Source organism: Lonchura striata, chromosome 5 (genome assembly GCF_046129695.1).
Source record: "Lonchura striata isolate bLonStr1 chromosome 5, bLonStr1.mat, whole genome shotgun sequence".
Classification (NCBI taxonomy): domain Eukaryota; kingdom Metazoa; phylum Chordata; class Aves; order Passeriformes; family Estrildidae; genus Lonchura; species Lonchura striata.
Window position 1 is genome coordinate 34,328,366 of NC_134607.1, and position 12,164 is coordinate 34,340,529.

Consider the following 12,164-nt stretch of genomic DNA (forward strand, 5'->3'; position numbering starts at 1 on the left):
TTGACAGCTCTCTGGCTCCTAATTCTCTCCTGCTGGAAGTGCTTTTAGCATTCTCTATTACTCCAGTGACCTTTTATAAAATAAATCAACCTAACACAGGTTTCCTTCTTTTCCTCAATTGTGCAATTTGACTCTGAAATTACAGCTCAGGTTGCAAACAGACAACAGTCACTCCTGCACCTGTGACAGCATCCTTCCAGGCCAGAATATGAGAATTTAACATTGTTTGAATAGGAACTCTCATCTTCCCAGTGGGATGAATGGAATGAGCTTAAGAAAGTTCCAAAATATTGGTTTCTTCATGCCTAGTGAAGCCACTTTTAGGTCACCTTTCAAATTCTCATTGCAATTAAGAGGTTTGCAATTAAGAGGTTTGGCCTTTCTGCTGGAAATACAACAACAAATCAACGTCTCACTGAAGAGTTAAAAACTCTCTCAAACATATCTCAAATAGTTTCTCTGTAATATCATGGGGTGTGTGGAACAGATTAATTTCCCATCTGGTCTATGAATTTGTTTGCATTATTTGTTTCTATTAGCAACTACAACTTACTAGAAATCATACAAGCATACAGACAGATGCAATTCTTACTAAGAAAATCAAAATAAATTTTAAAAATGAGAAGGGATGTAACAGAGAACAGTTGAATCTTTAAAAGTGTTTAAGTCAATGGTTTGTCAATCCTTCTAAGAGATTGTTTATAGACAAAATTGGCATTTCTCAAAGTAATATCAATATTTAAATTGTTTGATTGAAATGCAGCATAATTCAGCAGAGACTCTCTTCAAATCAACTCAGCTCTTGGCTTACATACAAACCATACAACTGTTTGCAGGACATACTTTTGGCTCACTTTCAACAATCAGATATATGGACCATCATCTGTTTTCTCTTTAATGAACACCTCTAGTCTTATATACCACAGAAATGAAGGGAATGCTTTTCAGAAGGAGTTTGAATGAAGGGAAAGAACTCTGCAAATCAGTTCAGGAAGGGTGTTCCACAACTGAAAAATGTTCAAGAGACAGCTGTGGTAGCTTTTCAGCATTAGCTTTTTATAGTCCTGTTACATACAAGTAGGGAAGCCCCAGACACATATAAATGATATTGATGAAATTGTGTGTCTGTGTATACATACACCTTTTTCCCCAACCACACCACAAATTATGCACTCTTCATTATATGGTATGTACATAAAAACCCGGAATTACAGTTGGAATTACAGCTTCTGTGGCAATACAACCCTGTTTATCTCCTAAATTTTTGTGTAGTATGGCAAGTAATTTGTCACATTTTCTTGTTTATTTCTTCCTCACTCTGAACAAAAGACTCATTAACGTTTAAATCCTAGAGAAGCTCTGAACACACATTCGTTTTGTGACCCTGTTAGATTTCTTGTGATGCTGCTTGCTAAAACTTATCCCCATTTCATTTAAAAAAATGGGATATGACTTCAATTACAACTGAGTGGAAGTTGTGGTGTAATATCCACACACTGTGTAAAACTATAACCAAAAATGAACCTTCACACCTTAATATCCTTTAGCTAATTGCAGCAGGAATGAGTGTGAAATCACCTGTACATTAATCTGTATTAGGCTATTCTGCTTTAATGATACAATATGAACTAGAACAAACTAGAACAACCTCTGGAGTCTGCTCCTATTATTACCTTGTCATTCTGGTAATTTATATTTCACAAACATTTTCAATTTCAGTGTGTCAGACTTTGAAAAGTAGAGGGAATCAATTAACAATATGAACTTAAAAGAGATTGTGATGGAAACATTTATCAATAACATGGAGATAAGTGGGGGAAAATGGAACAGGCTCCCAAGGACTGCTCATGACAGGCTAAACTAGTATTTTTCCTTGGCAAGATCTCCAACTAGGCTTCAGTAAAACATTTAGAAAAGTTCACCCAGAACAGGACTGCGCTAGAGAGTTAAACTGGCAACTGGGCAGGAGAGAAATACCAACGGTTGTTTTGTTGCAAGAACCATTGGGATGGAAGAAAGTAAACAGAAAACTGTTTCTCCTTTCATAGTCACTGTAGAAACATTGAGGAAGTCTTTCTAAAGATGTCTAAGGCAGATCATTCTTTCCACTGCCTGTAGAGGGAATCTATATGATTTTACTAAGCAAATAACCTAACTTTCAGACAGCTATTTAATGGTTGGCATAACAAAGCTCACAGAGAAAACATTCCTGCAGTGCATGAGAATTAACTTTCTGCAATCCATGTGTACATATGAAGAGGGTTTGCGTTTATCTTGCCCAGACATGGTGTTCAACTGTACCTAATGAATAGGCTCCGTACATTAACACAGCCCTGTTTTCTGCTGCTCACTTTCAAAGGGCAATACTAGCCCAAAGGTTTGTGGGGTGAAGTTCAGAGGCGAAAAAGTCCAATTGCCAAAAAACATTCACCTTTAGCCTTCAGCAACCTCTTGACAACATTGTTATTGCTGAGATACAGACCCCAGAGAGCAGGTATGGGAATTAGAACACAAATCCTTTTTTTTTTAACTTTGCAGTTCTCAGCAATTCTTGATCTCTGAGCTTTGCATTCTCAAAACTTAACAACAGGTTGCTGCATAAGGAATTACTAATACAAATTATATAAAGTACACCATGAATTCCAAAGACAGGTTCTTTTGTACAGCATGCCAGAAACATTTTCTTACATGCAATCATCAAAACAAATAAAATATGCTACTCTGAACTACAAAATCTTTAGTGACTATTTTGCAATAATAATCTACCTTTATACATAATCTGCCTGCAGCACAGCATTTGGTGAAATTCTCATCAGCTAAAATTTCAAGTGTAACAGTCCTGAACATGAGATTGCAAACCAAAAAACTGTGCGTACTATCAGCTTTTTTCCCTTTCCATTGTTCACTCTTTTCCACAACATCACTCATTACTCTAACACAAAAATCAGGAGTTATATCCTCAGCAGTGTTAGAGCTACAATGATGTTTTCTCAATACTCACTTTTGGCACATGTGGATTAAATTCTACTGCTCTGTGAATAGCTTCTACTGCATTCATCTCTGCAGTACTCAGCCCTCGCCTTGAGGCAGCCTCTGGAGAAAATCTACAAAAGCAAAGAAACAAACACATTAGGTCAGAAATGCTAGTAAGAAAAAGTCAGGAAAAGAATCTAGAACATGGGCCCATGTAACCAAACTGAGTAATTTTCCTATGCTCTCCAAACTTCCATAGCAAGTGGAAACTCTGAGTGATCTACTACATCAAGGCCAATAAAAATGCCAGCAGAAGCAGAAAGCATGTTTGTATCTAATCATGGCAGAAAGTCAATTCAAACAGTCCCTTCTCTGTCACTAACCTAAATTTGCTCTAAGTACCTTGCTAGGGGCATATTCAAGGCTGAAACTGCAGAAAAAAAAATTAAAATAAAAGAAAAAATAAGAAGACCAAAAAACCAATGCCAAATTATTGTTGGAGGGTTTATATTAAAAACAGGTTTGGGGAAGTTTTAGGAAGGTTCCCAACCCAATGCCCCTGGGTCAGGTTGAGATGGAAGCACGATGCAGCAGCAGTAGCAGGTGGTCTACTGTCTGCAGCACCATTGAGGGTAGCATGCCCAAACTGTGGGCAAATCATCTGCCCCAGTGAATAAAAAACCAGACCATGCAATCTCTTTCTCACCTCACACCCCACGGCTAACTCCAGAGCTGTACTTGGCAGGCAGACACCACAGGGAAAGCTGTGACAACCTTAGCCCTGCCCTCCCAAGCTGGAGTCGCTGTGTAGGGAGGAAAGATGTTGCAGTAGGTACTGGCGATCTACAGGATAAAAAGAATGAAAGAAAATTACTTAGATCTTGATGTGTACATACACTTTAAAAGCAAAAACTGTCAGGTTGTCAGTCAAGAAAATGACTTTCCACTCCACTTGCTTTTCAACTTTAGGGGGCATTCGACCCTCAGGTGCACAGACACAACTCTGCCTGAGATTTGTGTGAAGGCATCTGAGAGCAGAATGGGGGTTTTTGAGCTCCATCTCACGAGGAGCTGAGCATCCTTTCAGAGTGGGCTGGTGCTCTCAAGTCCACAGGCATCAATTAGATGTGCTCAGCACCTTGGAAGGTTGAGACCCAAGAGAAAAACATAAAAGGAATGAACAGATATTTGTGTCTCTAAAAATATGAACGTCATCTACCTCTCAGAATCCCTGACATAATAATGCTAAATCCACCTGCCGCTATTTAATTAGTTGAGCACTCTGCTAACAGCACTTGTAAAATGACATTGTTACCATTGCATCCACATTTAGTTTTTTACCTTTTTGTGGTCAGGTTTACACAAAGTTGAAGAGGTTCAGCCACACAACCCTTTTCAGTTGCATCTTCACTATACTATCTAGGAAGCCAAAGCTCACCCAGACAGTATATATAGAACTGAAACAAGAACTGAATTTATGCTATTTCTCTTCTTTTCTTCTTCCTTAGCATCTCAAATGCAATGTTTGATCACTACAGATTTTTTATATAAAAAGTCATTTTATCAATTTACCAGAGGTCTTGAGTTTTCTGCTAAATCAGCAGATTGTTAGGGTGTGGGCTCAGCAAAGAAAAATCTTACATTAAATCAGGAATTTTGCTGGAATGTGGTTCTTAAGCACTTACTTGTCAGAGACAGCTCTGGCTTTGAGCAATGCAGCTGTGTAGCATATTGTTGCTGATTTTGGTAAACTTATATCTGTTGAAAAGAAAGGAAAAAATTAAACATTTGAACACTTATAAAAGTGTGCAGAAATAAAAGGGTTTGATTGATACTTAAGAGTAAGCATGACATAGACAAAATTAGCATGTGAATTCAGAATACTTTCTAATCTTAGGACTTATGTTGCCACGTCACATGGATTCTTATATTTCCACCTGATATACAGGCTTTAAAATGAGTGTTAATTACCTCTAGAACTGCTATTTAAACAGCAACTGGTATCATTAGAGAACTAATTCAAAGAATAACATGATAGAGACATAATGAAAGAATTCATTATTCTATAGATAAATATATAGATAATTTGGAATACCTGGATTTTTCCATAGTCCACAAAACATCTAAGTAATACCTAAGGGCTATCTACTTCATTCTTCATGTTTTTACTAAGAAGCATCTGTCTAATATAAGTATGCGGCAGCTGTAAAAGTTAAGACAGCTATTCAAGTAATAACGGATTTGACTTGCAAGCAACCAACCAGTAGATTGAAGTTAAAGACCTACAGTAAAATGAAGTGTTTTGCCTCTTAAGAAAATATTGGACCAAAACACACATTCACCAGAGACTCTCTAGCCATTTTATCCTCTTCCAGAGACACACAGGATCATAAACCTGACTTAACCCATTATTTAATATACTTAATTATACTTAGTTTATACATGTTTTCTACCAGCATATTGGCACAATGCATTCAAAAGGTAGAGAAAAATGCTGCTTAACAGACTTGAGTGATATATTTGTTCTCATTGTTACAGAGAATTGACTTCCACATTTTTTATCTCATGGTGTGATTCTTGGAGAAGCCCTGTGCAGGGCTAAGAGTTGGACTCGATGATCCTTGTGTGTCCCTGTGAGAACCCCAAGCTTGGTCTGGGGTCTTGTGTGGTGGTAAAGTCTCTCCTCCAACCCGTGCTTCCAATGAAAGACTCTGCAGCCTCTTGCTGTTTGGTCTCAAGGCAGTTTATTGTGAGTTATCTAAAAGATTGTCTTTGCGGGCTGCGGCTGCTTGGTCAGTGGCCCAGGCAGAGGCACACACACACCCTGACATCCTCTCTGTCTGCTGTCTTCTTCTTCTCTCTCCCACCCAGGGCTGCTGCTATCTTTTATATGATATATTATGTGTTATATGTTTACAGTTTTCCCCCAATACCTACTACCTATCTTACAAGGTGCTTTTCTAACTCTAAACCAATCTGTTAATGCCAACATCACCAAGAACATGGAGGCAAGGAAGAAGAAGGAGGAAGAACAGGATCAGCCCACTTTCCTCCATCTTAGAACTTCTGACCCCCATGTACAAAGTAAAAACCCTCCTGTACAGGTGCTAAAACCCCCCTATACAATACTAAAAAATTTTCCCCTCTACTTAGTAACTGCTTTTACTATACTATCTAACCCTTTGTGACTGCTTGTTCTACCTCCAAAGTTGGTAACTCATTCCACAGCTCAAACTCAAAATCACAGCTGTTTGCAGCTGCCTGCCAGGGTCTAAAATGCTCCTGATCAGGGCCTGGAACCTCTAAAAATGTCTGAGAGACATTTTGAGTTCCAACAGGTCCCTTCCAACTCAGCTTAATCTGTGATTCTGTAACCTACCCAGTAGTCATGTATTGAGGCTGAAATAATCCAGCATTAAAAATTTAAAGGTTACAGCTACATGAAAAAAACCCCAAACCACAACAAACCAAACCCAGTAAAGGTTGGATTCTGCAAACCCTTCTGTACACACTGATAACTTCCTATAGCAAACAGAAAATACAGCACAGCAAACACAAGGCACTGAGGTAAGTCCACCATAGAAGTGAGGAGCAGCTAAACTGACTGTTGCTCTAAGAAACTATCTGTCCCTTGGTTTGTAATTATACTTGATTAGAAGGACGAAATTACCACGCTAACTTGGTTACTTCAGGATTAAACAGACACTTGTTATTCACTGAACTCATGTGCCTTGCAAGATAGGGCTCCAGAAGGGAGTTAAATAGGACAAGCAAGTCCTATTTCAGCAATCACCATCCTTCACTTATTAATAACGAAGCAACTCGGCACAATGTTATTCTGTGAGACAGAAAACATTGTCAGAATGATTGAAGCACTTTGAAAAGGCTATCTGTTAAATCCTATTATCATTTTATGCACTTGCACTTCAAATATGAGATGTACAGATCCTGTTGGAGACTTCCCTGTAATATATTGCAACTATAATTTCACTGAAGTATGTAATTGTAGTGACTAAAGAATTAAAATCAACAGTATGCAGAGCAGTTTGGATGACAGATATGTTAATTACTCCACTAATAGAAGACAGCTACAGACACAGGCATGAGACATCTTCAGTGACAGGAAGAGAAAGTATTTCTGAACACATACAATAACCCTCTTTTTATTGAGTTTTCCTTAACATTAGGAGTTAAAAATTATTTATAGTAAACATAAATGCCTTTTAAATGTATTAAAACAAAACACACTATCACAAAACACTATCTTCTAGTAGACAGTAAGTGTTCCTGAGCTGGAAACATCTGTGCATATAGATTGCAAGATGATTCACAATGAACAGCTGGCATCTGCAAGGAAGAGAAATGTGGTGAGATGAGCTAAGGCTCAGATACACCATTTGAATCCTTTCTGCAGAAGAAATGGGATTTCTCAAAGAATGTTGTGCTCAAATCTGATCATGATCACCCACGGTCAAGAACAACAAAAGCAAACAGGATTGGACTGTTTTTATATCAAACCAAATGAAATAAAGATGGAGAGAAGATCCAACTGTTACCTATGCAGATCCACATGGAACACCAGGAGAGAAGGGTTGCTCAAGTAAAGCACAACATTGGCACAAGAATAAAGAGTTCAGAATTAAATTTAGGCTGCAGATTAAAAGAAAGTTTCTGTGAAAGGAACATTTGAGGGCAATTTCCAGGTAGAACAGCAGGGCAAAAAACCCAACTAATTCTAGGATGGAGCTTGCTCAGCTCATGGAAGGGGCAGTATCATACAGGGAATGCAACAGCAGGGGCCCTGATTCACCCAGGAGGCCTCTTCCAGTACTATGCTCCTAGAGAGCAAGCAGCACTTATTTGAGGATAATACTTATAGACCCCTAGCAATGGAAGAAATAGATACAAATGTTCATGTATATCACAAAACCACAGAGTGGTTGGAATTGGACATGAGCTCTGGATATCATCTAGTCCAACTGAGACAGCCCTAAGAGGTCCATGCCCACTTGCTTTCAAAAGTGTTTTTCTTTTTGTTTATGACTAAAACACTTTAATTATAATTTTGGCTTCACCTCCAAAACTGCACCCTGATATTTTAGAGAGAGATATAAACAATTATATCTGGTAACAACTTGAATTTAGCAAGGGAAATGTGTCCAAACCAGTCCTAGGAGATATGTACTCTGTCAGAACCAAAGTGAAGTTTTAATAAATGACTCTGTCCAGCTCTCTGAGCCATCTGGCAAAATATCTTCACATACTCTGTTTCCCACCCTCTTATGATTACTTGTGGAGCTCCTACAATGTGCTGAAAGATGTGACTGCTATTCTGTTGTCAAATCCATCAGGACATTTTTACCTAATAGAAACGGATGTGTCAATCTAGAAAAGATTCTCCTTCTTTCTCATTGCTTGTATTGTTACACAGAATACAAAAATCTAGACCTACATTATAAGCATTTTCTTTCAATAAGCCCCAATATGGGGAGGGCTAGGAAAGTGAATTCTTACTATTCATTTGCTTCTTAAGCAGTTACTTGTGAGTCTGAACTGATGGAAAGATGCTATGGATATGCCGAGTATCCCATATATAATCTGAAATGGTCATGGGAAATATTGTTCTTATCAATAGCAACTCAAACAAAAAAATTACGAATCTGGATATGGAATGATGCAACTGCCTACTAAGTCAGTAGAAGGCTCTAAATATGCAGAGACAGGTGTGTTGCAATTGCTTTAGTCATTAATAAATGCAAACATGTAAGTCACTAATCACAAATTATTCTCTAGTTTGCACAGGTGGTAGGAAGAATTGCTTATAGATCGAAAGCATTCTAGTAAAGAAATATGTGCAGGCTGGATCAGTGATGACAGAAGAGACATGCAGTTATCTATAAAGACACAAACATTAAGAAAGAAAGTGAATTAAGCTGATACAAATGGTAAAAAATAAGAGTAATGTGATGGAAATCATTAAAGAAAAGTATGAGAGGAACATCAGGGGAAAAACACTATCAAAAATATCTAATATTCTATTAGAACACTGATCACATTTTCCCACAACATGTAGTAGAAAATGTGCTGGAGGGAGCACAACTATGAATATGGTGCTTGTGCTTATGAAAACCACTTCTGATTCTCTGTACTTTTGCCATTCTTTCTCAGTATGGGAAACACCCCAATCAAACATACATAGCCCCTATGTTACAATGGGAAAACCACAGGAAATCTTTATTTTGCAAAACCACAACTAAAACTAACACTATTCAGATATGGAAAGAGTTACAACTGCTGATTTTAAACATTTCATATGCCACTCTTGATGACAAGCATATTGATGACCAAGCATCAGCCACTTTTAACTTAACAGAGTTCAATCCTAAATGCCTGTAGAGGGGAAGAAATAATTTCTGTTTAAGAAAATTCAAGAGAGCAAGACTAGTATAATTACTTTAGACTTATTGTGCTTTTGCATAAATAGAAAAAACAAAAAATGCCACAGAATCATATGGCAAAAAAAAGAAACCAGATGGTATGAACAGACACAAAGTGTTGCTGAAACCTAGCTGAAGTGACAAGTGATTTTGATATGGAGTGAAGAAATTATTTACCTTAAAAGAAACTGGAAAAGATGTGATAGGAACAAAGACAAACTATTCTTTCAATATTACTGTTACACAAACTGGAGGTCTTGATTTGTGTCTCTTGTAGAAGGTAGATTAGGTCTTGGTATAACCATAAATGAAAGGAAGTTTCTCTTATTATACCTCTTTCAAAGAAACAAAAGGGTTATAAAATACTGTGTATGAGGGAATGTCCACTTCCATGTTGCCACTTTCTACATATTTAACTCTGAAGAAAACTCTTCATTGCAATTAGAACACTTCAAAATGTCAAATATAAACTTGGCAAGTAATGAAACTATCTACAAAACCCCTGGAGACTACAGCTAATGTAACTGAAAGCTGCATGCAATTGCTCCATCAAACTGCAACTATCTACAAAAGGATTGTACATTAATAGAATTTACATGCAAAATCTGTACGGACATTAAGAAATTGGACAGAAGGGGGCAGAGAAAAGACAGTAGCACTGAACTGGCTACATTTTAGAAAAGTCACTTCTCTGTGTTTACTGTTAGCATTTCACTAAGTTATAAGTATTCCAAGAAAGAGAAGTCTCTGTTTCTAAAGTTGTCTTCAGTTGCAAGAGGTAGCTGGGGGTGTTTATTCTATTGCCATCTATTAGAACCAGGTCAGGCAGTTATCTGCTGTTAATGGCCACCTGTTAAAACCAGTGGGGCAGTTTTCTTTATCTCTTCCATAACTAATGCTCCCTCTGGAAAATACCTCCTTTTAATGGGCCACTGAGTGTCACAGCATGACTGATAAAATTACATCATTCCATTGTGAGATGCTCCGCCCAGGGGAAGGAGCCAAGCCCTTAATTTCAAAATTGTAATAATTTGGAGAGAAGGGGTTTACATTTTCCATTTCAAGGGATGTGCCTGCCTTCCTTAGCAGACACCTGTCTTTTCAAACCAAGACAGAAGTGTTTCTTCTAAGGCCTGCATTTTGATAGAAAGCTAATTTCAAGCTGGATTCTGCCTGAGCAAGCTATTACCAAACAGGAAAGTGTCAAAGCATAGAGCAGAACAAGATATTTTGTATTTAAACCTAATTTCCTTTCCATGTGTCCTTTGCTCTAAAATATTGTCTCTAGTAAACCCTGCATTTAGGACTCTGGCATGCAAACATGGTCTTCTTCTCTGCAATAGGAGGTATGTGAGAGAAGGTTCTGTATAAGGTGTTCATCCTGCAAACCAGGCGGCTTTTAGTCTCACTGGAAAACACTGTACTTTAAAAAAATGAAAGCAAGGACAGGTTTAGAGATGAACCATTGATTCACTAAAATTAAACACAGAGGCACCCATTCTTTCTAAACCTGACTTTAAATTGCCAGAAAAGTCTGAGTTTTCACACAGTGCCCAGGTTATCACATAATATGTATTAAAGCAACAGGCTACCCAGGGAAATTAATAAATCAGTTGCTCCAAACATCACTACAAGCAGACCAACTCCCCCAGCCATAACTATTTCTGTTGTAAATAACATGGATATGTCTTAAATCAGAGCCAAAAATATTTTCAAAATTCAACAGTATTTAGGTCATCCTCACTCTATTGACAGACACTGAACTCTGAAACCATAATGATGTAGCTCAGCAACAGTGCATGTTGTTTCACTAATGAGAACCTTTTTCCATGAATAATGAGTATGGACATCAGCTCTGTTGCCAGGTACATAATATAAACACAATTTAACACATGGCTTTTGGTAAAGCAGTGCATCTGCTTGCAGAGGCTGAGGTTTCACATGATGTGGTCCAACATTTCAGCCCAGGGTGGGAGCAGACTGCTCTAGGAAATAATTTGTTCATATGTTATCAAAATACAATAAATCAGGTTTGCTCTTAGTCAAAAAAAAAAAAAAAAAAAAGCAGCGGAGTGGGACCAAAAGAAACTGCAGATAGGAAAGTATAAACGAGTTCAGTGTTTTATACTACAATAAATCTTACAACACATGAAGCTGATGAGTTCTAAAATGAGCTGAGATTCCCTGAGACAGGCCTTCTGAGACTCATGAACTGTAAGGGTTATAGTGGTTAAGCCTGTGTTTGCTGAGTCCTTTTGCAAACCTAGTGCATACACAGACCATACCAAAGTGTGAGCTGAAACCTCCTGTGCTCAAACAGCCAAACTAAGAGCTTTACCTTTTAAAGTCTCATTTGTTCTATCATACGCTTTTGAGAAAATGAAACACACTTTCAATTTCTATCACCTTCCATGACACAAAGTGCTACCATGGTATTGTACAAAGTCAGGGATCAGTGCTTTTTAGTATGCCAAAATAGAGCTCGCACTGGAGTTTAGTCTTGAGATTTGAGAATATAGGCTTAATACTCTGTTTTGTCACAGTTCTGCTATTTCCCAGGACTATTACCTCATAACTACATTGAAGACTAGAGGGTGCCAACATACTGTGTTTTCTGGGGAATAAAAACCAGCATGTCTACTTATTTGCATCTTAGCATGGCAAAATAAAGAACATAGGAATATCTCCCAGTGTCATAGGAATTACTGAAATACAAGAAGATATTAGAAAGACTCTGATGTTACCACTTTAGCT

At 37.8% G+C, this 12,164-nt stretch overlaps 1 protein-coding gene across 2 annotated transcripts in view; it reads right to left on the reverse strand.

The window, feature by feature from the left end:
* The window catches only part of ST7 (suppression of tumorigenicity 7), a 148,542-nt gene that overhangs the window by 13,067 nt on the left and 123,311 nt on the right, over positions 1 to 12,164 (reverse strand). For both annotated transcript variants that reach the window (XM_021553502.3, XM_021553503.3), the window contains exons 10-11: positions 4,659 to 4,731; positions 3,002 to 3,104 (exon numbers count right to left, since the gene is read on the reverse strand). In XM_021553502.3, the coding sequence (XP_021409177.1) occupies positions 3,002 to 3,104; positions 4,659 to 4,731 (176 nt within the window). The remainder of the gene's footprint in view (positions 1 to 3,001; positions 3,105 to 4,658; positions 4,732 to 12,164) is intronic.